The following is a 25,426-nucleotide window of genomic DNA, read 5'->3' as shown; positions in this document are numbered from 1 at the left end:
GTTAATAATAGAATCTTCTTGTGAAGTGTAGCTTTTTGTAGGAATTAGTATTAATTTTAGTGTTATGTTTTATATTTGTTTTTCACCTCTCAGGGCGGTCTACTGTTGTTAATTTATTTATGTTTTAATGTCATATCAGCAACAATGGCTATATTCATTGCAACATTAACAACATCATTTCAATAGCCTACATAATTTACAATTATATTACATTTTCTTAAGAAACAATCATAACACAAAAATACACAAGAAACAGCAATAGTACTGATACAAATCATATACAATCTTTCAGTTAAATCTGTGATAAAAATTCTAAAATTCTTCAAGGAGAGATTTTTATAAAAAAAAAAAAAAAAGTATTTTAGTATATTTTCTGAATAATATCATTGTCTAATATCATTTCAAATTGGACATTCTATTAAAATATGTAATAATAATTACATTTATTATTAATGTACAGATTATTTTTAGTTTTAAGATCATATATTGGGGTTTATTATATTCTGTTGTTTGAATATTATGTTGTGTTTTTTTAGACTGAAGAGCTTTCTTAGCCACTTTATCTGCTTTTTCATTGCCGACCAATCCGTCTACAGTTGTCTATCAGTGTTTTCATGATTTATTCAGTTGGACTGTAAAAAGTTTCCAACTTTATGATAATTAACAATAATAATTTAGTTTAATTTAATTTATTTTATTTTATTTTATTTTTTTTGTATTTTTAATGATGCTAATAATAATATTCTAGCAATGATCTACTGTAGCAAGTCACTCGAAATCGCTTTGTACTTCATTTGGCAGAGATAAAACTCTAGAGGTAATCCTTTTAATAAAGCTGCATTTGTTTCGAGTAAAGTGAAAAATGTGTGTCCTCTCTGAAATCCCAAATGTGCACTTAAATAATTGTGATCTGCAACCTGATACAGTTGGATGCAGCAGGCAAGTGAGAACAGTAGTGACCACCAATACAGCGATTCAGTTACTGTCGGTGTAATGTACCTTTTGAGTTTCACAACCTCCAAAATCCCAAATTAACACCTTTTTACTATTCACAATCACACCCACATTCATACAACGCAGAGGTGTTTGCACTGAAGTGATAAAGTGTGGAGAAAAACACATTACAGTAACTGCAGAGAAATTCTAATTATGTTGCTTTGACAAGAAGAAGAAACGTACATGCACACAGACACACTCCCCGTGGGCTGCAGCCTCAATCAAATTGCAGTGCTGGCAGTTACAGAAGACTTCTTTAGAGAATGTCAGAAGCACATGCAATCTTGTTTCAACTCAGCACAGAGTCGGAAAAGACAATGTTCAAGGTAAACATGCTTCTTTTGTTGATTTCTCCTTGCACAAGCACAGGACACGAGCAGAGAGTGAGGCTTCTTCAGCAAAAACACAGGGCCACTGCTCAGAAAACCATTTTGCTATGGTCTGTACATTTTAGAGAAAAAATGCTTTCGTTAGTGTTTAAAACTCCAAATCAATGTTGCTGCAAAGTCTAGTTTTGCATAGTAATTAAAAAAAGCTTTTACAGTTACCTCTCTATTATATTATATTATATATTTATAAATATGTATGCATATTTTTTTTTGACTTGACATGATTAGCTAAAGCAACTTAATTTTATTACATTTAAACCACTTAAAATGAAAACTGAAAATTTTAAATGAAAATCCTTGTTTGTTGTGACTACATAAATCATATTTGTTCACTGAAAATGGACAGTGGATTTGTAGTTTCCAGCATGCTTAGCAAGAACCTGAATTGAGAGAGTTAGATTATAGTTTTAGAGTAAAGGCATTTACTTGTTACTTGTTAGAGTTTAATGATCATTTATATTGTAGAATTTCTGTTGAAGTCAGATTTTATTGTGCTTAACTTATTTATATTAATTAAATTTGTTCAATAAAACATTTATTGAGAATGGACTTATTCTAGTCTTGTTTTATGGACTTTATTTGTGTGGAAAATTTCATTTATTGTTATAATAACGTTCTGTTATAAGTCATTTATAATTATTAGTAATGATGAGCTAATCATTTACAAAACATGGCTATACATTCATAAATGATTAATAAATAACAAGTTAACATTTTAGTAATGTTTTATTAATCAGTTATAAGTCACTTATAAGTTATTGGTTAATGATGAACAAATCATTTTACAAAACATGACTTTATGTTAATAAATGATTATGCTGACGATTTACAAATGTGTTGTAAGTTATCTTAAAAAAAGTTTAAGTCATGAAATAAATCAAAGATCAATAGTAGATGGTTTATAAGTTTTTAGTTGATACAGTATATTTATCACTTATAAATTCAATGAAGTATTTATGGTCAAAATTGTTTTGGTATAATATCTCAATAAACAATTGTTAATTTACATGTTTTTAACATGAACAAATGATGAATAAACCATTAGGAAATGATCAGTATATGATTTATTGACAAATTTGTTTAGCTGGTCCGTGTTCAAAAGCGCAAACATGCAAGGTATGTTAAAGCACTATTTTTAAGAGGAGTAATTCATTTGTATTTTGAAGTTGATAAACATTTATAAATGCCTTTAGTCAGGTGATTCCAGTGGGTTTGTTAAATCCCTTCACTCATCAGCACAGACTTGTGTTCTGTTGGGTGGAGTGTGTGGATCTAGTGATGAAGTGAACCCCTTCCACTGAAGCTCACATCAGTGCACGGAGTTAAAGACTCCATGTGTGTCAGAGAAGGACAGCTGTCTACACCCTCACCAGTCAGTACTTAGTACACACTACAAAGTGTCTAAACACCTGTTATAGATGATGTGTAAACGCATGAATAAAGCATTTACAAAGCTTTCTGCATCCCCTAATCTAAAGTGTAAACTATTCATCACTTGTAAAATGTTTACAAATCATTTGTAGACCTTTCTTACCTGTTACACATTATTTGTTTATGTACACAAGTCATTTATAACACTTTCTGCATCCCCTAATCTAAAGTGTAAACTATTCATCACTTTAAAGGTTACATATCATTTGTAGACCTTTCTTACCTGTTACACATTATTTGTATATGTACCACAAGTCATTTATAACACTTTCTGCATCCCCTAATCTAAAGTGTAAACTATTCATTCACTTGTAAATGTGTTACATATCGCTTGCAGATCTTCCTGTTACATGATCCATCTCATTCCATCACTTTACCCAAGCTTGAACTTAATTTTTTTAAAATAAATAAATGAACACTCTGTCACCATTTAATCAGCACTTAATTGTTTATTTTTTATTTGTTTCCCTTGGGACAGCTGCTCACCATAACATGAAAACGCAATTTTATTCCAAGTCTTCAGAAGTCGTACGATACCACCGTGTGAGAAAAAGATTTGTTTTCCGTAATATAATCTTTATACATTAATAACAGTACATAGCTGCCGTCTCATCTGTTAAAACTTTCAAAATTGGCGCTTCTACAGAACGACACTGGTTTGCGGCATTGACTTCAAACCTCGCTCCTTATTGGGCTGTCACTTGTGATTTTGCGACCACCATATATTGTTTGCGACATGCCGAATTGTGTTGAGTGAGAGCTGCTGCGACGACGCTTTGAAGGATGGAAATTTGGTTCAGGAGAATGTTTGTAGCGGTTTAAACCTTTAATTTCATTCTTAACTCACACAAAATTGTTTTTGCTTTCGCATCACTGGTAATGTAGCACACGCGTCGTTTTATCTGTTCTGAATACTGCTTTTTGTAATGTTTAAATAAATATTGTGACAAACGTACATTTATCTGCCTGTTACACTTTGTATATTGTCAAAATGGTTATGTTTAAGATTATAGGGTGGAGTAGGGAGCTTAAAATGATATTTTTTATACAATATATATACTAAGATCAATAGTCACTGTCAATATATCTATATTGCTTTTTTATTTTTTGTGAAGTGGCTAAAACATCGTGTATAAGGGATGTGTTAGGGGCTCAAATATTATATAATATTAAAATATATTATTGCATAAAAATATTTATAATTTAAACTCAGATAAGGGGGCACTGAGAGATTTGTATATCCTGTGGACTAAAACGACATACACAACCAGTGCATATGGCAAATACATTCTAATTACAAACTGCAGTTTGTACATAATTTATAAAAGACTCTGCAAATGATATGTAACACATTTACAAGTTGATGAATAGTTTCCACTTTAGATTAGGGCTGCAGAAAGAGTGTTATAAATGACTTGTGTCATATACAAATAATGTGTAACAGGTAAGAAAGGTCTACAAGTTGATTATGTAACACATTTACAGTGATGAATGTTTTTCACTTTAGATTAGGGGATGCTGAAAGGGGTTGTAAATGATTCAATTCATGCATTTACACATCATCTATAAAGGTGTTTGAACACTTTGTAGTGTGTACTAGGTACTGACTGGCTTCTTTTATAGATTACCCGCTGTCTTCTCTGACACACATGGAGTCTATAACCACTGTGCACCTGATGTGAGCTTCAGTGGAGAGGTAAAACCGGTTCCACATCACTAGATCCCACACAGAACACAGTCTGCACTGATGAGTGAAAGGACTTAACGCTTGCATTCCCCGGACTTTAAGTCCTTTTAAAATGCTTATTCATTTGACAACTATTAATTTATTATTCTTAAAAAAAAATAGCTGTAGCATAAGTGCATTTTGCGTGGTTTTAACCAACCAACTTACAACCTTAACCTGCATCTGATATACTTATCGTTTACTAATGTTTTGATCATCATTTGTTCATGATTAACAATTGTTTACTTGAGATAATGGTACATGACATTCAGTGATTAATAAATATTAACTAGTAACTTCATAACCATTTACTAAGGATCTGTTTGATCCTTTTAAATACGCTATTTTTTTTAAATTTTAACTTAAGACAGATTTGTAAATTGTTGCAGGCTTATAACTTAATAATCATTTATAAACGTGATAGTCATGTTTTGTAAATTATTAGGATCATTATCTAATCACTTGTAAATAATTTATAACTGAATCACAAAACATTCAAAAAAGTAAAATTTATTGAACATTGATGGAGTTACGTATAGTAGATTTTTTTGTAAAGATTAGTTAATCATTATCTTATTACTCGTAAATTACGTATAAATGAATCTACAAAACATTAATAAATAATTTACATATCACTTAGGAATTCATTTATGAACACATAGTCATGTTTCATAAATGATTAGTTCATATTTACTCAGCACTTGTAAATGACTTGTAACGGCATTTACAAAATATATAAAATGTTAGCATGTCACTTAAAACATCTATATTGGTTTGTAAATGATTAGTTCATCATTAACTACCACTTATTAGGACTTACAACTGAACGTTTATTATAAAGTGATACTATTTGTGTGGAAAATTTTTCCTAAATCTAATTACATTCACTGAACAAATAATTTGAGTAAAAATAATGATTTGAACCTTATTATGCAATATGTATAAAGTTAGTTAATGCATTAGGTATCATTAACAAACAATGAAAAACATTTTACAACATTTATTAATCTAGGTTAATGGAAGTTCATAAAAAACATCAAGTTCAACTACTGTTGTTTGTTGTTGGCTCATCCAACTTGAAATGTTAAAATGTATATTTAGAAACATTAACCTATACAGAAGATTTGATTTCAGAAAGTATTGTTCATTGATAGTGCAATAACTAGGATTAACAAATTTGTTATAATAAATTGAATGCAATTATTTATTATTATTTCATATTAATACATTGAACGCAAGTGCTAATAGGATTTAAGAGTTATGGAAGAGGGCAAGATTTTTAGAAAACAACTTCCTCACACAAAGCTGTTGTATCAATTGACTCTAAAAGACTTCAAATATAGTGAACAAGTCATGTGAACTACATTTGGTACTTTAAAAGTTCATGTTTGTTTGTTTATTGTTTGTTTTAGCTCGAAATGCATCACACACGTACTATGGAAAAGGGCAGCTCAGACATCTTGCAAAACATCCTTTGGAGTTCCACAAAGGATTCAATGGCAAGGTTTTAAATAAAATATTTTAAAGTATCACCCCAACACACTCAGCATTTCTCATCTCCAATGTATTCAGTAAACACACTTCCTTCGTTCTCTGTGTTTGGTGGTGTGTTGCAGTTGTTTTGTGACCATTATCTGAGAATCAGTGTTGAAGCATCTGCGGGAACAGCAGGACCCCAGAGACAGCTTCCTCAGGCTGGCTGCTCACTCAGAACCATGGAAGACAGGCAGATTTTCCTGCCATAAATATTAAATGCTTGACATTGATGCCTGATGGTCTCTCCTAGATAGCTGACTTGACACAACAAGGTTGTGCAATTCACACGCATGATGGGTTTGTTTTGAAAGTTAGCAGCACTTTCAGTCTTGACCTCCTGTATCTTCAGAGACAAAGCAAACCTGCATCATGCAAAAGTAAAACTAGAAAAATATATTGTATAGAACCCAAAATAGGCAGTGTAAAAATAATATATCTTTACCTTAAAGCAACTTATATCAACAAGGAAATTCTACTGTGTCCAGCTTGTCTTCGGGATGCTATTAAAGAGTCTCAAATCCAGTATTGATGCTATTTTTCATGCATTATCTCTATAGACTTTAGGGTCATGACAACATTTATTCTACTTCCTTAAAGCTGAAATTTGCATTTTTGTTCAGTGTTACAATATTGTACATTCTCCTATCCTAGCTTCATGTGCAAAGACTGCTATAAGTAAACAATCTGAAACCTGATTCCCCTAAACATTTAAACACCGTGGCTCTCAAAACTACTGTTTGCACATCAAACCAGTCGACAAAGCAAAAAAACAGTAAAAACAATTGGGTGCTAGTAAATTATATGTCCTTTCTCTTTCAAGCTCTGTATGAAGTCAACTTTTATGTTGTCAGTTTAAATTCTGCTACAACTAATTATCAGAATCTATTATAAAATTTGTGATCTATGTTTCATAAAGATGAACTACCCAATCTGTGTATTTTTTCAGTTGGAAAAGATGGAAAACAAAATATGGAATTATGAGCTGAATAAATAAGTGATTCCCCACCACCACTGTAGTGCTATTTCAGGAGCTTGTAGATTGCAGACTACAGAACATCTGCATGACTTTCACTATGAATTAAAAATGCAAGGAAGACGCATGGAATTAGGCCGCAAACTCTAACTGTATTCAGATTACTCATGTTCCTTTTTATGCAAGAAGAAATTATCTTGAACTAAAGCTTCTTAAAAACAAAAAAAATATTTTTAAGAAGCATTTTTATAAGGCTTCTTAAAAAAAAATCACATTTTGAAGGTGAGAAGCTACACCTGATTGAGTTTGCAAGTCATTTTTAGGAGGGGGGTGATCCTTTTTCCAACTCAGTGATTCTGTTTTTTATTATTATTATTATTTTATGACATGTTGGTGTTATACCTTTCACTTGGATGTTATAAGTTTCACTGAGCAAATACAGATGGATAAAACAATGTCCGTCTTCATTTCAGGCTGCAAACAAAGCAACAAAATTATTTAAAAGGGGGTGATTCTTTTCGATACACACTGTAGATAAAGATGTGATCCCTTAGGAATTCTCCTCCAGTTGCATTTTGTGAATACTAAGGCTACAAAATTATTTAAAAGGGGGGTGATTCTTTTTGATACACACTGTTTTGTGAATGCACGTATAAGGACAACAGTGGGTTTCAACGATTTACGACTTACACATACAGTATCTGTGAAAATGGACGTATACACAACAAAGTTTTGAAAACTATTCGTATTTACACATATCCATTGTTAGTAAACAGCAGTACCTGTAGGGAAGTCATATGATGCTTCTCCACTTTCTCTGCCGTTGGTTGGAATATTGGTGAAGTAAATCCACACTTTGCTGAATAAGCATTAGCAAACTCTTGAGCAGCAACAACAGTACCATGTTTTTTGTATTTGTTTTTTATTTTTTTTCTTTATTGTCTTTATGCATTGCACATGTCTACATACTTAACACGTACTACGCACACGCATGACGTCAGCATTTTCAAAGATTCCCATATTGGGTGTTTACACGGAAATGATAGCGGTTTCACTTTGAAAAATACGCATTTTCAGTCCCCAAAATGCTGTTGTTGTGTAAATGAACAGGCAAAATGCACAAAAAGTTTTCCCATTTTTGGCTGAAAACGTTGTCGTGCAAATGGCCCCTAAAAGTGCAAATCACATGTTCTTTGAAGAGGACACTATTAGGAAGCTATTGATATTTACTATTACCTGGCATAAAATTAAGATTAAGGTCACCTTTATCACTGTTCTTGTCTTTCACTATTTTAAACAACAATTATAATCAATCAGCAATAACAATAAATCAATCTTACCTTTTTTTTACTCAGTGCACTATTTTTAAACTTTATAGTGCTGTCAAATGATTAATCGCATCCAAAATAAAAGTTTTAGTTTACATATGTGTGTGCTGTAAATATTTGTTATGTATATATGAATACACACACATGCATGTAAATATTTAAGAAAAAAGTTTTATTTATATATAAAATATTTATTTGTATATATATATATATATATAATATAAATTATATATGAATATAAATATGTGTAAATATTTTTAAATATATACATGTTTTTTATTTATATATACATAATAAAGATTATACACAGCACACTTTTAATTTAGATGCAATTAATCGCAAGTAATCGTTTGACAGCACTAAAAATGCATTAATGTATTTTAATTACCAGTAAAGTAATGTTTTACCAAGTTCAAGATTAAGAATGATTCCTACAAACCTTTATTTTATTCATAAGAGATAAATTCAAATTGTTAAAGGGGGTCATTTATGAGCAACTGCACCATTTGTTAAAGGGGTCATATGACGTTGCTAAAAATAACTTTGTTTTTTGTGTTTTGTGTTGTGTTTTTTGTTTTTGAGGTTTAAATTATAAATTATTTTTTATTTTCTGTGTATTATTGTTTCTCCTCTATGCCCCGCCTTTCTGAAATGTGTTGATTTTTACAAAGCTCATCGTTCTGAAAAGCGAGGTGTATGCTGATTGGCCAGCTGTCCAATGTGTTGTGATTGGCCGAATGCCTCAAGCATGTGACGGAAATGTTATGACCCCTTTCCATACTGTAATGCAGTGTCCTGGCATGACGAGACAAAACCAATAAAACCCATTGCAAATGAGGCATTTGTTGCATCCAGTGGGGGCATAATTACTGATTATAATGACTTATACTGTCTTTTTACATGTTGCTTTGTGTATCGCGCTGCGTAAACATAAAACCATGTCTGCATTTGTGATCGGAGAAACAACAAACAACAAGAACTACTCTACACTGCTCAAAACTCGTGCTTGAATCATCAGTACCAAATTCTTTAAATATGTAAACGTACTTACAGACTGTGTGTCAGAAGCACCAGATTGACCTTGCAAAGTTGGAACTGCCCCACTTTATAGAAACAGCCTTTGAGCACAGAAGCATTGTAGGCTACTGTTCCAGGAAATAGTCCTCATCCTCCGTAGAATGCGCTGCACACATCTGAATATTTGGGTTTGAACTGTTCTGGAACAGTGTTGTAAATACAACTTAACCACTGATTTCTAGTTGTGTCCTCTTTTGGAAGGCCAAACAAAGTAGTTTCGCTTTCACAATGAAACACACAGCATGAAACAAACAGTGTCTAAAACCACAACATGGTGGCTGCAGCAACAGTAAGAATAAAACTACGCCGTGTTTCTTTCTCTGCATGAACTTTTTTGGCCAGTATATGACTTTAAAATCTTCCCACATTACAGATCTGTCTTAATGCACCAAGAGGGTGTTAGCACCCTAAGGGGTGTGTTAGAATGCAGCCAAGTTGCAATACCAAACAGGACCACACGGAGATGCACAACAGACCACTTTAGGTCACACTTAACCTTGTACAGTATATTGATCAATTACCAGTCACCTTAACCTGACTGTATATATTTGTATGTGGTTAAATTATTGTATTTTTTTTCAGTTTGGAAGGTGGATAGAAAGGAAATTGTGTAGTGATTTGTTTGTCTGTGAGTTGGTTGATGCCCGTATGTATATAAACACCACTGACTGCAGCAAACTCTATAAAAAATTGCTTCTTCAGCGAGTGTTCATTATAAAACTGTAATGTGCTTGTGCAAAGAGCTATCAGAGACATACACGGTTTGTTTGTTTGACTCGTGCGTCTAATAGTGTATGATTGCTGTATGCCACTATAATCATTTTTACCTCCATTACAATCGTCATCCATCTAAACTTTACTGGTGAGATACTAGTTTGCTTTATTCAGCCCACATAGACTAGTCCTGACTTCATATTTCTTATTAATAGTGATATGTTTGTTCCCACCAATCGCAGCACAAGTTAAGGTTACGTATGATGGTGAAAGCACATTGGTGCTAGCTCTCCCGAAACTCATAGAGATTGCATTGAAGTGCCTGCAGTTTGATAAAAAGTCTTTGTATGGAAGTCTATAAGAACATTCGGAGCGATTCTCGACCAGAGTGAAATTGCCCAAAAAGGGGCGGTACTCCACAGAACGTGACTTGACTCTGATTGAAGTATATATCCAGAGGCAGAACAAACAATCTAGAACAGTGACTGCTGTGGTTGAATGTGATTGAAAAAAAAAATCCCTCCCTTTCGCATTCGCCCTAATGAAGAAACCTGTTTGATATATCAGGTTTTTATGATATAGTGAAAATATGGAGTTCACACATAAGAAGGAAAAACACCATAGTTTTATTCAGAGGCCCAAACTGAAAATATGCAGTGGGCATTGAATGAAATTCTGATTTCTTATAATGTAAATCAATGAGATATTTATAACAGTATAACGTACTACTTACATAAAATTCACAGTAAACATCACCACTGATCTACATAAATTACTAGATTGCTCATAGAATTCTAAACTGCCATCAGGCGGTGAAGCCACCAGAAGTGTTTGAGCGGCCATATTGTTATTCAACACTGACAGAGGGCATAACTGACTGACAGCCAAAACTTTAAGTCAAAATTGCCCAATTTACATCGTATCAGTGGCACAGGATATGTAAATTAATGGTTACTTCAGATGTTATCTGAAATGTTTATGGTCTTTGGAGTTTGTTACAGTGGTTTGAAACTTTCTGGAAAACTTCACAACGGCTGTTAAACGCCTTTAAACTACCACTATCAAGATGATTTCACAATAGGTGGGTGTGCTCTGTAGACAACAGGCCAAATCATCAAGGTTTTGCAACATTGCTAGACTGTTCTACAAGTACTTTAGTGATCAAAACAACAGATTGAGAGAGAAATCATCCATTGAGCTCTTGTGTTCTCAGAGCACTGAAGCAATGTTAAAGTTAAAGATGAACGAGACTGCTTGACAGATGAAGAGACAGATATCAGCTGTCACAGGTGAGGTGATATATGAGCAGTCTGTCAGGTAAGCCATAGCTGAAACCACAAGGGAACGTTTCACTTCCTCAATGCCTCATTCCTGCTGTCACCAGATCCCCTGTCTTACATTTCGGAAACTTCTTCTTTGAATAGTCAACTAACTTTAAACAGAATCGCCTCTTTTTGATTTAGTCAGTTTAACAAAAGGTAACTAATTATCAGCATTATCACATAATAGATTGACCAGGTGTCCATGTTTTCTGAGGAGAGTCCCAGTTTATGTTGTACTGTTCCCACCTGGAGTTGTCCCAATAAATGTCCCCATAAATGTGTGTGTGTGTGTAGGTGTCCATGTTTTCTGAGGAGAGTCTATATATATATATATACACACACACTAACACTCTTAGGCAGAAATGGGCTACAAATACATCACAAGGTATTTAAAATGTACATATAAAAAATAATGTGTGGAAAAATGTATTTAAATACAAATACAAAATACTTTGTGGGAATACGGTATTTGTATTTAAATACACAGAGATCTACAGTTTTCATTATTTTACTCCTAACATTACTTCACTGTCAAAAACAGCTATTACTATGTTGTTTAGACATTTATAATGGTAATATGCTGTTGTACCTTGGAGTACCATGTACAGTAAATATCTTGGTATATAATAAGTACATATATTCACTGATCAGCCATAACATTAATACCACTGACAGGTGAAGTGAATAATATTGATTATATTGTTACATTGACAGCTGTCAAGGGTGGAATATATTAGATAGCAAGTGAAGAGTCAGTTCTTAAATTTCATGTGTTGGAAGCAGGGAAAATTGAGAAGCAAAAAAAAATTGTAAACTTTGATAAGGGCCAAATAGTGATGTCTAGACCATGGCTGGCCAACGTCGGTCCTGGAGAGCCACAGTCCTGGAGAGTTCAGCTCCAACCCAAATCAAGTTAATTAAGATCTAAGGAAGTGTTAACGAGTTAGTTGGGTTGTAAGGAATTGTTAGGTGGTGGTTTTTTGTTTTTTGTTAAAGGCAGGTTTTTTTTTATTGTGTGTTTTTGTGATATATGTGTTGTGTGTGTGAGTTTTTCTCAATATCTTTTTGTTTTTTGTTTTTTAAATATAAATATGTGAACTTTTTTGCAGCAATGTTTTTTCTGATATTTTAGCTTAAAATGTGTTGTGTTGCTGAGTTTCAGAATTGATGGAGTACAGGCTCCAAATTGAAATTTTATCACATACCTGCTGCCACTGCCAGACAAAAAAAACTGACGACATCTGTGGTTAAAGGCAATAAAATGAGGGGACTGGACAGAAGCGATAATTAAAAATGCTCGTGTTTGCAGCGCACACTTCATATCAGTTAAGGTTATGTAAACTATTGTCTTTTGTTGGTATGGATTATGGTTTGGTTACAAATCTAAAGATTTCTCATGCATGCCCACCTTATCAGAAATTTGGGAACAAGTTAACTAACGACCATCGGCTAAACATAAAGGAAACTGTTTGTGTTATCTCGCTTTCTACAATTGCTGTAAGTGCCCATGTTATGTGTCAGGTGTGTGTTCAAGTAGTTGCATTTGCTTACAATTGCCACTGTTAGTACAGAGTTATAGGCATCTAAAGATTTATATGACCTCAGTTTCTATTTACTATACACGCTTGGTTTCTCTGTCTGGTAGTTGTGTCAGGCTTCTGTTCAAGTTAATATTTTCAAATAACAATCAAAATCCCGGACAGTGTGTGACATTACATAATAAGATGAAATCTAATTTTTATCCAGTTTTTGTTCAAAACAAGCAAACAAAACCTGCTAGCTAGCGTTAGTGAAGCAGTCAGGGGAATATTTCTGTCTCCACCTAAGCTCCGCCTAAAAAAGGTCACAATGTTTACTAACTGAAAAGGTTTCTATAATATACTGTTTTTTGGTGCAAATATACAGTAGGGGGAAAACAATCACACAAATTATTTATATAACTTATTTTATAATGTAGGGCACAGAGCATACCAGCAGAATAATAGCCTAAATCAATCAAGCTAGCACCAGGTCCCTGGCGAGGAGAGATTTATTTAAAATGGTTCTACCCAGTTTATTGTTCAATTGACTAAATGTTCTGCTATCACCTTTCAATTCACTCCTCACCATTAAGGGGCTTAATAAAGTTGTCAGTTTGTTTTATCGATTTAATTTACACATTTACATTGCATGTGCAAGATGCTGTACAGTCGGCTGGGAATCTTATAAACCCAGAGCCATGAGCTTATGCAATTGATGTATACTGTCTCATTAGTCAAACCAAAACTAACACATTACAGGGACAGTTTATTCGCATAACAGTACTTAGTCTGTCAGTCTGTAATGCACTCTGTAGATTGTAAAATGTGATTTATGACCAATTTATTGAAGTAAATGACCATTCAAATATTATTATTATTATTTTTTTTTAATGTACTTCCTTTCACCATGCTGTAATATGGAACAAAGCAGCATCTAATAAGCATAGCAAATATTATAGAACCAGATCTGTAAATATGCTTTGGTCCTTATTCTTTAGGCCTTCTTTTGGTTATGCAGCTATTACAGTGACAATTTGCACTTTAACTTAAAATCATATTCAAGCTAAAAATTCACAGTGAGTTCAAGTAACCTTTGTTGTACATTTGCTTGTTGTTGGTGTTAGCCTGGGTGCTGCTATATTCGGTCACTAAGGTTTTTTGAGTTGTTATTAGTATGTTGCTATGTGGTTACAATAAAGTCATAGCAAATATTTCCTCAACAAGCCACATGATTTGAAGCGTCATTCATGTGCATAGTCCAGATGGTCCAGGAATTTTAATACTTGGGGTTGAGGGTTTGCACAAATCCCTAACCCTCAGTATGGGCGATAGCTATAGTGACGCTTGCCTTCGCAAGCACCCCCAAACATGCAGAGCTATAAGAATGATACTGCAAGGTTCACATAATCCAGCTTGGATAACAAAACTGTTTGCTTAAGCTTATTAATATGCTGATGTGTTGATGCCTTCGGCCAAACTAAAAATGTACTGCGGCTTTGCCTGGCAGTTGGATTACTTCATTTGCAACTGTTCAAAGACACAGATTATGCTTTGGAGATTTACGAAGAGAGGAAATAAACTAATTAACAGTGATTTCTTAACTTGTAATTGGCAAAAAGTAAATCCTTCATGAGGTGTGACATGAGGTGAACTTCTGAAACAAAAAAAGAAAAGTCTCCTGTCTGTATTAGTCTTTTTTTAAATGTTTATTGTCATTCTCATGTTTCATTCTATTATTATTCTCATTCTTTTATTCAAGCAAGTTAAATCACAGTCATATATTTTCTTTATATAAATATAAACATTTCGATTTTCTTTTATATTGTACAAGTATACGATAATAACTAATGGATTTTTTCCAGTTATTATTTTATCTCCTTTTAGTACCATTAGTCAAACATTAGTAAACATCACAATTGTTGTGAAGTGCACAAATGCTTGTCAAATGTATTATGAAAGCTGGCTTCCATATTCACTAAAAACAGGCAGAACAGCACCTTCCATTTATGAAAATATCACAAAGAAAGTTGGTGGAAAATGCGGGGAGATTGGATGCAGCAGCACATTCTTGCTTATGGCAGCACGTCCAATCAGATTTCTGACATCCCGTTGTGCTTCTTCAAGAAATGTAGTAGGCCTTTTGAGTGTCATAAAGCAATCCAGTGTGAGAGAATTGATGTGTGGAGAGGTCAGTGATGAATTAGATGAGAGACAAGGAGACCATTTTGAAATGAGCAATGTGGGCAGTTTTTCAAGAGTTGTCAAAATCAGATTAAATGTGCTGTGCAGCTCTCGATCTATCCCCAATCTGTGCTCTCCAGCTTGGCTCATGTGATGACTAAATTCACAGGGCCCTATGATTTCCATTTTATTCTCGTATTTAAGACTAACTTATATATGTGTGCTGATAACCTGACATAATATATATAGTATCAAAAATTATATACATTATTTAAAAATGTTAAATTTTACTGTAAAAAAAAAAGTATTGTAGTAACACTGGTAGCATCATAACATACGACAATAAAATAATGCAATTTATAATATTTAACAACATAAAATGTAACATAAAACCATAATCTAGTAAGTTTGACAAAACTGTACTTAATTAAAAATGGGAATGTCAATTTATTTATAGTTATATTATTATTTTTATTTTTCATTATTATATTATTGTTTACAGTAAATTATAAGATTATTTGTTCTTTTTCACTTCCAAAACTGTGCATTACCATTATGTCTATTACAGGTTTTCATATTGTCACATTGCTGTCATTGTTGTGGTTTTTATTATATTAACATTACCTGTATTAAATACATCTGTTAACTATCGTTAAGTATTAAATAGTTATTTTAGAAAGGCAACATTAAAACAATGCCTAAAAAGCTGTGTGCTTATAGGGAACATATTTTCCTTCTTTCAACTGCTATTAAATGTTGAAAATTTTTTATAATGTTCTATTGAGAGAGTAAAAAGATTGTGTTTAGTGTTTTTATCTTCCTTTTAGAGGCAGAGGCGTTCCGTACAGTTTCGGAGAGAAATGCTATTACAAAAATATTTGGAAAATAAATAAATAAACAAACAGCTTTCTGCTACTAAATTTTCTACAAGAAAAGGCAGAATGAAAGCTAATGAGAAGAAGCCGGAGAGATGTGGCATATGGTGTTTGATCACAGCTCTCACAGTAATTGGACCTTTTCTTTAGATATTAAACGCTCTAATACTTTGAAGCAAACCGAACGCATCGTAATGATCTGACTGCTTAAATCAGGGCTGAGTTTATGCTAATTTCCTCTATCATAATTAGCATCCCTCTCTGTTACATTTGGCACATCAAGTTCAAAAGCACTGCAGGTTACAGAAAATAACATCAAGAAAACACACACACCTAGCTGATGTTGCTGGAGAAAGATGTCACAACTGCACCACTTCTAGATGGCTTTCAAGTTAATTAGCACTTCCTCTCTAGAAATGTATTAACTGTTTAGTGAGAGAGAATCATTGAGATTATTCTGTACCCAACACAATACACACACAAACTACTGCTTTCAGCCCTCTTGATGGATACAGATCTAAATAACCAAAGGCAAAAGTCTGGAAAAGGGTAACTGGACACTTTGCTCATGTCCAGCAGGTATTCTGAAATGGATGAGACATTTCCTAATGAAACAGATCAGGGTATGCCAACTAAAATTCATATATATGAAATAAAAGCTATGTATTCTGTGTAGCAATGAACTGTATCCCAACATATGGACAATTTTATTATTTGCTTTTAGCTTTATTTTTCCATGCTGTCTGCAACACAGCACAGACCAGCAATCCGCAAATTGAGATAGACTGCAATATGTAGCAAGAGAATGTAGTTCATCATCAAATTAAATCTGCTAATAGGCTATTAGTTCATGAAGACTAGTTTCAAATGTAAACATTAAAAAAAATGCAACTAAAATACCAAAATATTTATATTAAAAAACATTTACAGTATAGTCATGTTAAAAACCACACTGGCATACATTAAGGCAAAGTTTAGCAAGATTTTAACAAAAGGCTGAGTTGTGTTCTCCGGGTATTTTTATAAATGGCACATCGGGGCAAGTTGTCACATGTTTGTAAAAGTTGTGATTTTATAAATGAATCACTTGATTAATTGTGACATCTGTTGGTCAAAAAAAATGTTTTGATGTTTTTGCATGTTCCATTTTTGCTGCTGATGAATTAATTTGTGCTTCAATATTTAGGTTACTGTCCAGATTTTACAAAACTGCCAATAAAAAGCCTATAAAATATGCCATCTAAGGGAATGTTCCAATAGCTATAACTAGCCCTGCTACTCAGTGATGGTGTTGCACAAGGTCACTGTGTGTTTAATGAACTGTATCACTTTCTCCAGGGCAATAACAGTGGAAATATTCAATGCCTTTATATAGCTAAAGCTTGTATGTTTAAACAGAAATGGAGATTCCAAAACAAAAGTATGACATCTATAGCCCCAGTTTCTCTATATTTATGATAGATAGATAGATAGATAGATAGATAGATAGATAGATAGATAGATAGATAGATAGATAGATAGTGGACATTTAAGTAGCCTATAATATGATGACGTCAATAAAAAGTATATTCAGATATGTAATCATCTTCAGAAGTCATCCTCAAATGAAGTGAAATGAAAGTTATTTTATGTAAACGCAGTTGCATCGGCAATTAAAAAGATTCGTGAGTATAGAGGCTGAGTGACTCAAACACGCTAAGCGAGGACTCACAGCAACACACTGCAGCACCCAAAAGAAATGAAGATGCCGAAAGCTATCATGCATATTATATAATCAAAGATCTGCTTTAAATCTCATCTGGATTCGGTAAAACTAGAGGTGCACTTACCTCACTCATGGTTCAGTGTTATCGGTGTTATCTCACGGGTTTTCCTCAGCGCACTTCAGCTGTCAGGAGTTCACAGTGGATTCCTCACTCTCGGGGAGCTTTATAAAGTATAAAGCCGTCTCCTCAATGCCAGCACGGTTGCACTAAACCAATAGGAGAGCCGTCGGCAAATCTCCTCCCTTATTCTGTCTGAAATATTACTGTCCTCTTTTTTTTTCTACAGTAATGACGAGAGCTGCATCTCTGTCTCTCATCTTGAGCGCAGCTTCATATCAGCCTGACTCGATAAACAATTACCAGAACTATATTTGTGTTACACTCTATTTAGTACGATTTGAAAACGCCACTTTGGACATAATTTAATTCACACGAAGCCGATTTTGAATTATAAAACCGAGACTTTCTAATTGGATGAGCTTGAATAGACATCAGACACAAAACGTTTTTACAACTTTTCACAGTGTTGTATTTTGGTTGCGATTAGGTTATGCTGCTGTACAACTTTATAAAAACATTTTTAAAAAGCACACCTAAAATTAAAACATTCTGTAAATACAAATAAAATTGTATTTAAACAGTATAAATAATAAGAAAAATGTAATAGGGACAAACGTTGTAATTCGTCTATGTAATTCATGAAGCAATTTTTTTTCTTTGTGTCATCACACAAATTCATTGCATGGTGTTAGATGCCAGGTAATTCAGTTGATGTCTGTTTTGTATTGTGTTAGATGCCAGGTAATTCAGTTGATGTCTGTTTAAAAATAATATTTTGATGCAATCCACAGATATGAATAAAGCCTTTCATGTGTACAATTCAAAATTCTCTCTTCCATCTCTGAATTCCTGTTTAATCTTTAGAATAAGCATTGCATCAGAAGAAGTCTATAGCCATCCCCTTCACATTGGTGTCTGCAACATATTTTAATCACTTGAGTGTCTCTGCTGCAGAAGATCCAGCCGGGGGTGTACACAGAGGAAATGCTGCAGAGAAACTCCCACATGAGGAGAAATCCCTCCTCAACCCCAGCAGCCTTCCACAGACCAGCTAAGATTCTGCCAGACATTACTTGATATTTGACAGCCCACTCTCATGTTGTGTAGAATCCTTAAGGTGAAAACAAAGATATCTCGGGTTAAATGTATCTTAGAAAGCACCAGGGATTCTTTAAGAAGCTGTTGATTGCAGAATTGCAGAATGAGAGAAGGATCTTCTTCACTCACATCAAATCTCCACAGTGAGGGCAGGGAGACCCTTCCTGATATGATGCTGATGAGAGGAAACCATCAGCACCAGCATGGAAATTAAAGAAAAAAATCATTCACTCATAAATGTGTGCATTATTCGCACTAACACAAAGATTCACAACAGGTGCGTACACACATGAATTTGTTCTTAACCCCGTTTTATTTTTAACTCAAACTAATTTATAATGAATGGGATTGTATGAAATGTACATATCACCCCAAAATAAAATCAACAAGAAATTGCATATTTGCATATAGAATATGAAGCATACTTTCTAAACACATTCTTAATCTTAGAAATGTATTGCTGAAAACACGTTACGTGAACTATGTAGTGTTGAATTGTGGAGTATGATTGTTAAACAGTTTTTCACCATTTTTGTGTTCAGGATTATTTGGGTGGGACTGAAATCATGTCCCGATGACGCACTGAGCATGGCTCTAACATTATAAGAGATGTGTTCGACTTGAAGCAGCGTTACGCAGACCAATTGTTATGACATTAAAGTTCCGTGGGAGCTTTTGAGCAGACGGCTCATTATGCTTTCAAATCATTCTCGCAGTACTTTAAGTTTAGGCCCATGGTTATGTGTGTATAGCCCTGTCGAGGAGTCCATCACATCTGTGCCCTTCCTTGGCTCGGACATCAGCCTGCCATCTAAGCCTTGTAGATTTACATATATCTAATTTATGACCTATGCTCTCAATGTCAAATGCAGAAACATTCATTCATGCGTTCATAACCTCAAGGTTAGATTATTGTAATGCTTTATTGAGTGGTTGTTCTGCATGCTTAATAAACATACTCCAGCTGGTCCAAAAATGCAGCAGCTAGAGTTCTTAATAGAACCAGGAAGTATGACCATATTAGCCCAGTTCTGTCAACGGCTCCCTATTAAACATTGTTTATATTTTAAAATCTTGCTTATAACTTATAAAGCCCTGAGTGATTTAGCACCTCAGTATTTGAACAAGCTTCTTATTGCATTACAGTCCTCCACGTCCGCTGCGTTCTCAAAACTCTAGCAATCTGATAATACATAGAATATCAAAATCAACTGCGGGTGGCAGATCCTTTTCCTATTTAGCACCAAAACTCTGGAATAACCTACCTAACATTGTTCGGGAGGCAGACACACTCTTGCAGTTTAAATCTAGATTAAAAACCAATCTCTTTAACCTGGCTTACACAAAACACACTAACACATTTCTAATATTCAAAGCCGTTAAAGTATTTTTAGGCTGCATTAATTAGGACAACCGAAACACTTCCAATAACACCCAATGTACTTTCTACATTATTAGAAGAATGGCATCTACCCTATGTACTTGTTACATTATTCTTATTCCGAGGTAACCGTAGCCACTAGATCCAGTCTGTATCCAGATCAGATGGTTACTGCAGACACCCGGATCCAGTATGTATCCAGCCCAGATGGTGGATCAGCACCTAGAAAGGACCTCTACAGCCCTGAATGTCAGTGAAGACCCTGTCTCCTAGATGGCCAGAGACAGATCTAGATTAAAGATCTGAACAATACCACATGAACCAGTTGAGTCCTCTGCACAATGTGACTTTTTGCTGCAGCCTGGAATTGAACTGTTAGTTTCGTGTGTGGAATTGAATTGTTATTTTTTCTTGCAAGGTTTTTTATGCTGGTTTCTTCCAAGGTTTTTTCTGCATTCTGTCACCGATTGGCTTGCTTTGTTGGGGACACTTAATATCCAGCGATATAGTCTACTTGACTGCACAGATACTATTTAAACTGAACTGAGCTGGATGATGACATCACTGAATTCAATGATGAACTGCCTTTAACTGAAAATTGAGTGTTTAATATTATCATTTTGCATTATTGACACACTATTTTCCTATTTAATACTGTAAAGTGCTTTGACAATCTGTATTGTTAAAAGCACTATATAAATAAAGGTGACTTGACTTGACTACACAAGTTCCCTCCTTGCCAATGATAGTCTATAAGAGTAAGCTTGGTGTTCTGTATCAGAGAGGTTTTGTATCACTCTTAAGAGGCTTAGTTTGTGTTGACTGTACATTGTTCTAATTATTACAGTGCATGTCTATTAACTGTACTAACTAACTATCAAACTGACTAAATAAATGGAAATTAAGATTTCAGTTTACATTGTTTTATCATGTGAAAAGAATGAATGAACATAGCACAAAACGTTGGGTTTTATTTGCCTAAGACAATGGTAAATCCAGTTTAGCACTCATTCTACAAAAATAGTGCAGAACAGACCAATCAGAATTGAGCATTTCACAGCGTCAGAGAAGTGTTGTATCATCTAGTATGTATACAGTAGTTTCTGAATTATGTAAATTCAATCTTTTTTTAACTTTGCTAATAATAATAATCATCATCTAATATTTTTTTAAGCTTATAGACATATTATTGATCATTATTATTGAAGTGATGTTTTTTTTTTCTCTACACAAAGCCATTTATTAGATCTCATGTAGCTGTTAAATAGTTAATTTGATAGCTTTTTTCTTCTTCTTCTTCACATCAAGTACTGTGATAGTAACTGTCAGGTTAATGTTTGTTGACTGCAACAAGGTCTGAAATATAAGTCTTGAAATATATGTGCTATAAAAAGGAAATTCATCCTTTGGTGATTTGTCTCACAGCTCTTCAGTTCTTCATACCTTGTGTAAGCAGCAGCGAATGTAAATGACCTATGTTCATGCAGGTGATCAGGGGCCCTGGGCATTTTTCTTCAGCAGAAAGGTCTCTTTGCTGTCCTAAGTTATTAAAACGCTGACCTTCATTGCTTCTGGCCGGGAAACTGTTAGTGTCTTAAGGACTGTTCCACAGGTACATGTGCAATAATTGTTTATGGTTCATTGAACAAGTATGAAAATAATGTTTAAACTCTCTCCAAAGATTTGTAAAGTGTATTTGGATTTTACAAAATTATCTTCAAAATGCAGTGTCCTGACTTTAAATGTAATATCTAACACATACAGATACTATGTGCATATAGGAAGTTAGTTAACACATCAAAATAAGTAATTCTTTAGAGCAGGGGTCTCCTACCCTGCTTCTGGAGATCTACTGTCCTGTAGACTTCAGTTCCAGCCCTGCTCCAGTACACCTGTCTGTAATTATTAAGTAGCCCTGAACACCTGACGGGGAAGTCGTGGCCTAATGGTTAGAGAGTACTCCCAATCGAAGGGTTGTGAGTTCGAGTCTCGGGCCGGCAGGAATTGTGGGTGGGGGGAGTGAATGTTCCACCCTCAATACCACGACTTAGGTGCCCTTGAGCAAGGCACTGAACCCCAACTGCTCCCCCGGGCGCCGCAGCATAAATGGCTGCCCAGCTCCGGGTGTGTGTTCACAGTGTGTGTGTGTTCACTGCTCTGTGTGTGTGCACTTCGGATGGGTTAAATGCAGAGCACAAATTCTGAGTATGGGTCACCATACTTGGCTGAATGTCCACGTCACTTTAACACCATGATTAGCTGGTTCAGGTGTGTTTGACTGGGGTTGGAGCTGAAATCTGTAGGACTGTAGGTCTCCAGGAGCAGGGTTGGAGACCTCTGCTTTAGATCGTGAAGGTGAGTAACTTAAAATGTTGATTATATCAATGGTGACTTGAAATGAAGAGTGTCATTCCTACAGGTGCATGGGGGATCTGCAGGCAGGATAATTCGGCCATCGGCTCAAGACTACGAAAACCAGACGAGTCCTCTGCTCAATCTGACGTGCGTTGCAGCAATTAAACCACATCATGCTGGTTTCGTCCGGCCAGAGGAGAACTGCACCAGCCCCTGCTTTAACACAATCTGTATTGTTTAAAGAGCTATATAAATGAAGGTGACTTGACTTGACATATGTAGATTGTTTCATCAAAGAAGACTATGTTTGAATTATTTAATATATATATATATATATATATATATATATATATATATATATATATATATATATATATATATTGTCATAATTGAATATGCCTGATAGAATAGTTTTCCTTTCAGTCACACAGGGGATATTTTATTGCTGACACATGCAATATGTAGTGACATTATACTCCATTATACAGACCTAAAAATGAATCAGAGATACAATCTACCCAAAATTCATCACAGAAGCTTTCGCAGCTAAATTTTATGTAGCTGCAACTTCTGCCTCTCTGCCTGCCAAAAACTAACACACTCCCATTTATCAGGACAGGGGATTTCAGGGGACGTCTAAAAGAGTTGAGAGCCTTATTTGCTGAAGTGACAGCCTGCATTTGGCCTGCCGTCTGCCTCTGTGTTTGCTATCTGAGCCAGCTCTGACAGATGGGGTGCAGCGGCACATATGGAAATGTCCCTGCTAAATTTCTCTCGGACAAGCAGGAGCCTGGCAAAGCTTTTTGGCTAAATGATCGGTCATCAGAATGGACTTTGAATTAAATTAATCTATCAGCAGTGTTGTCTATCAACAGTGTTACTTTTTTGATGACCTCACATATTTTAATGGCAATGTGAAGGTGTGGGATTGGTGGAGAGATAAAAATTTGTCCTAGATGGTAATATCATGGTACTGAATGATTACCATATTCACACACCATGGAATTTACACAGCACTGTAAGCTACTATAGAAAAAGATAGCATCACCTTTAAAGTATGTCTAAGAACTGTGGTATTATCAAAAACAGAGCAAGGAAAGTTGTTTCTCTCTTGTTTTCAGGCTTAGTTTAGTTTGGGTGTATGTTTGTCAGTTTTGCTATTATACTATACTGTTTTATATTTCTGTGAATGCTGTAACTGCTGTAACATGCTGTAAATATGAAATGGCTAGAAATCATTGCTGAGCAATTAAATCTTTTTTCTTTTTTTTTTCATGGCTGTTTATTGCCCAAAGCGATTGTATTTGAACCATTGTTCCATGATACCTCTCTTTTCCTGCATTTGTCTTGGGGGCACAATAGACTTCTCACCAGTTTAATTGTGTTTCAAAGCATTTTGCCAAAGGTGAGACATTTTACTTTAAAGTGGATTCCAGCTTCTGCTCACTCGATGGTTTTCTTGTACCGCATGTTCCGGCTGACTGCTGCATAATTGCAAGTTATTTTGCCGTTCAGAAGGTATATATTCTAGGAACATCCCAGTGGCACCCAAGAAATGAGATGTGAGTTTTGTGATGAGAGATATTAAAGTATCACAGCTGTGAAATAGCGATTTTCGATTAAGAGACGTTTGCAGCAACATTGACTCTGCAGGGAAACACAGACACACTTACGTTTACACATGCACAAATTAATAACATGTAATGTCATAATTGTGTTTTTTGTGTAATTAAATGTGCTTTTTATTTTTGCTATACAACAATCAAAACCCTTTTTTCCAATAGCAGGCAAATCAGGAAAAAATATACATATTTATTTATTTAATAGTAATTAACATTACGGACAAATTAATTGATCAAAAGTGACAGTATTGACATTTATAATGTTCAAAAGATTTCTACTTAAATAAACATTGTTTCTTTTGAACTTTCTATTTTTTCAAAGCATACTGAAAAACATGTACTGTATGAAACTATTTACTGGAGTAATGACCACTGAAAATTCAGCTTTGACAGCACAGATGTACATTTTAAAATATAGTTGAAAGAAGTTATTTTAAGATGTAATGATATTTCACAATACTACTGTTTTCACTGTATTTTTATCTAATAAATGTAGGTGAACATAAGATAATCCTTTCAAAAACATTAAAAACATCTTACCAACATCAAATTTTTGAACGGTATTTTTGATGCGTTAAAAATGTCAGAAAATCTGTCATAAAAGTGTTGAGAATTTTTGAACGGTATTTTTGATGCGTTAAAAATTTTATTTATTTCTTTCTTTCTTTCTTTCTTTCTTTCTTTCCTTTTTTTATTTTTTATATGGATGCCATAGCATGAAGTTACAACAATGAAGAGAAAAGACTGTTTGAATCTATTTTATTTGATGGTTGTTTGAGAATCCCAACCAGCCCAATTTTTAAACCCTCTATGTCACAATTATTGAAAGTGGTGAATAAATTCTACTCCTGAAGGGCCACTATTCTGGATAGATTCTGCTGCATTCACACCATTTCATAATTACTAGATGACAGTTTGGGATGATGATCTGTTCACAGACTCAGAAAAAAAATTAAAAGGGTTTTATGCCCACACTGTTAACAGCAAAATGAAATGCAATAGACAAATAAAACTTATAGTTAACTTTGCTAGTTTATTTAGCAGGGCACTAGATAATAATTCAGCTCTGTGCTTAC

General features: G+C 34.3%; 1 protein-coding gene across 1 annotated transcript in view; it reads right to left on the bottom strand.

Moving 5' to 3' along the window:
- Positions 1-18,143, bottom strand: part of LOC109103453 (calmodulin regulator protein PCP4-like) — a 32,770-nt gene extending 14,627 nt beyond the window's left edge. Inside the window, exon 1 of the mRNA XM_042770905.1 lies at positions 17,898-18,143. Coding sequence (XP_042626839.1) covers positions 17,898-17,906 — 9 coding nt within the window. The 5' untranslated portion in view covers positions 17,907-18,143. The remainder of the gene's footprint in view (positions 1-17,897) is intronic.
- Between the last annotated feature and the right edge of the window lie 7,283 nt (positions 18,144-25,426).

The sequence above is a fragment of the Cyprinus carpio genome, chromosome A15 (genome assembly GCF_018340385.1).
Source record: "Cyprinus carpio isolate SPL01 chromosome A15, ASM1834038v1, whole genome shotgun sequence".
Classification (NCBI taxonomy): domain Eukaryota; kingdom Metazoa; phylum Chordata; class Actinopteri; order Cypriniformes; family Cyprinidae; genus Cyprinus; species Cyprinus carpio.
The sequence above is the reverse complement of the archived record's forward strand: the minus strand, read 5'-3'. Positions and strand labels throughout refer to the sequence as shown.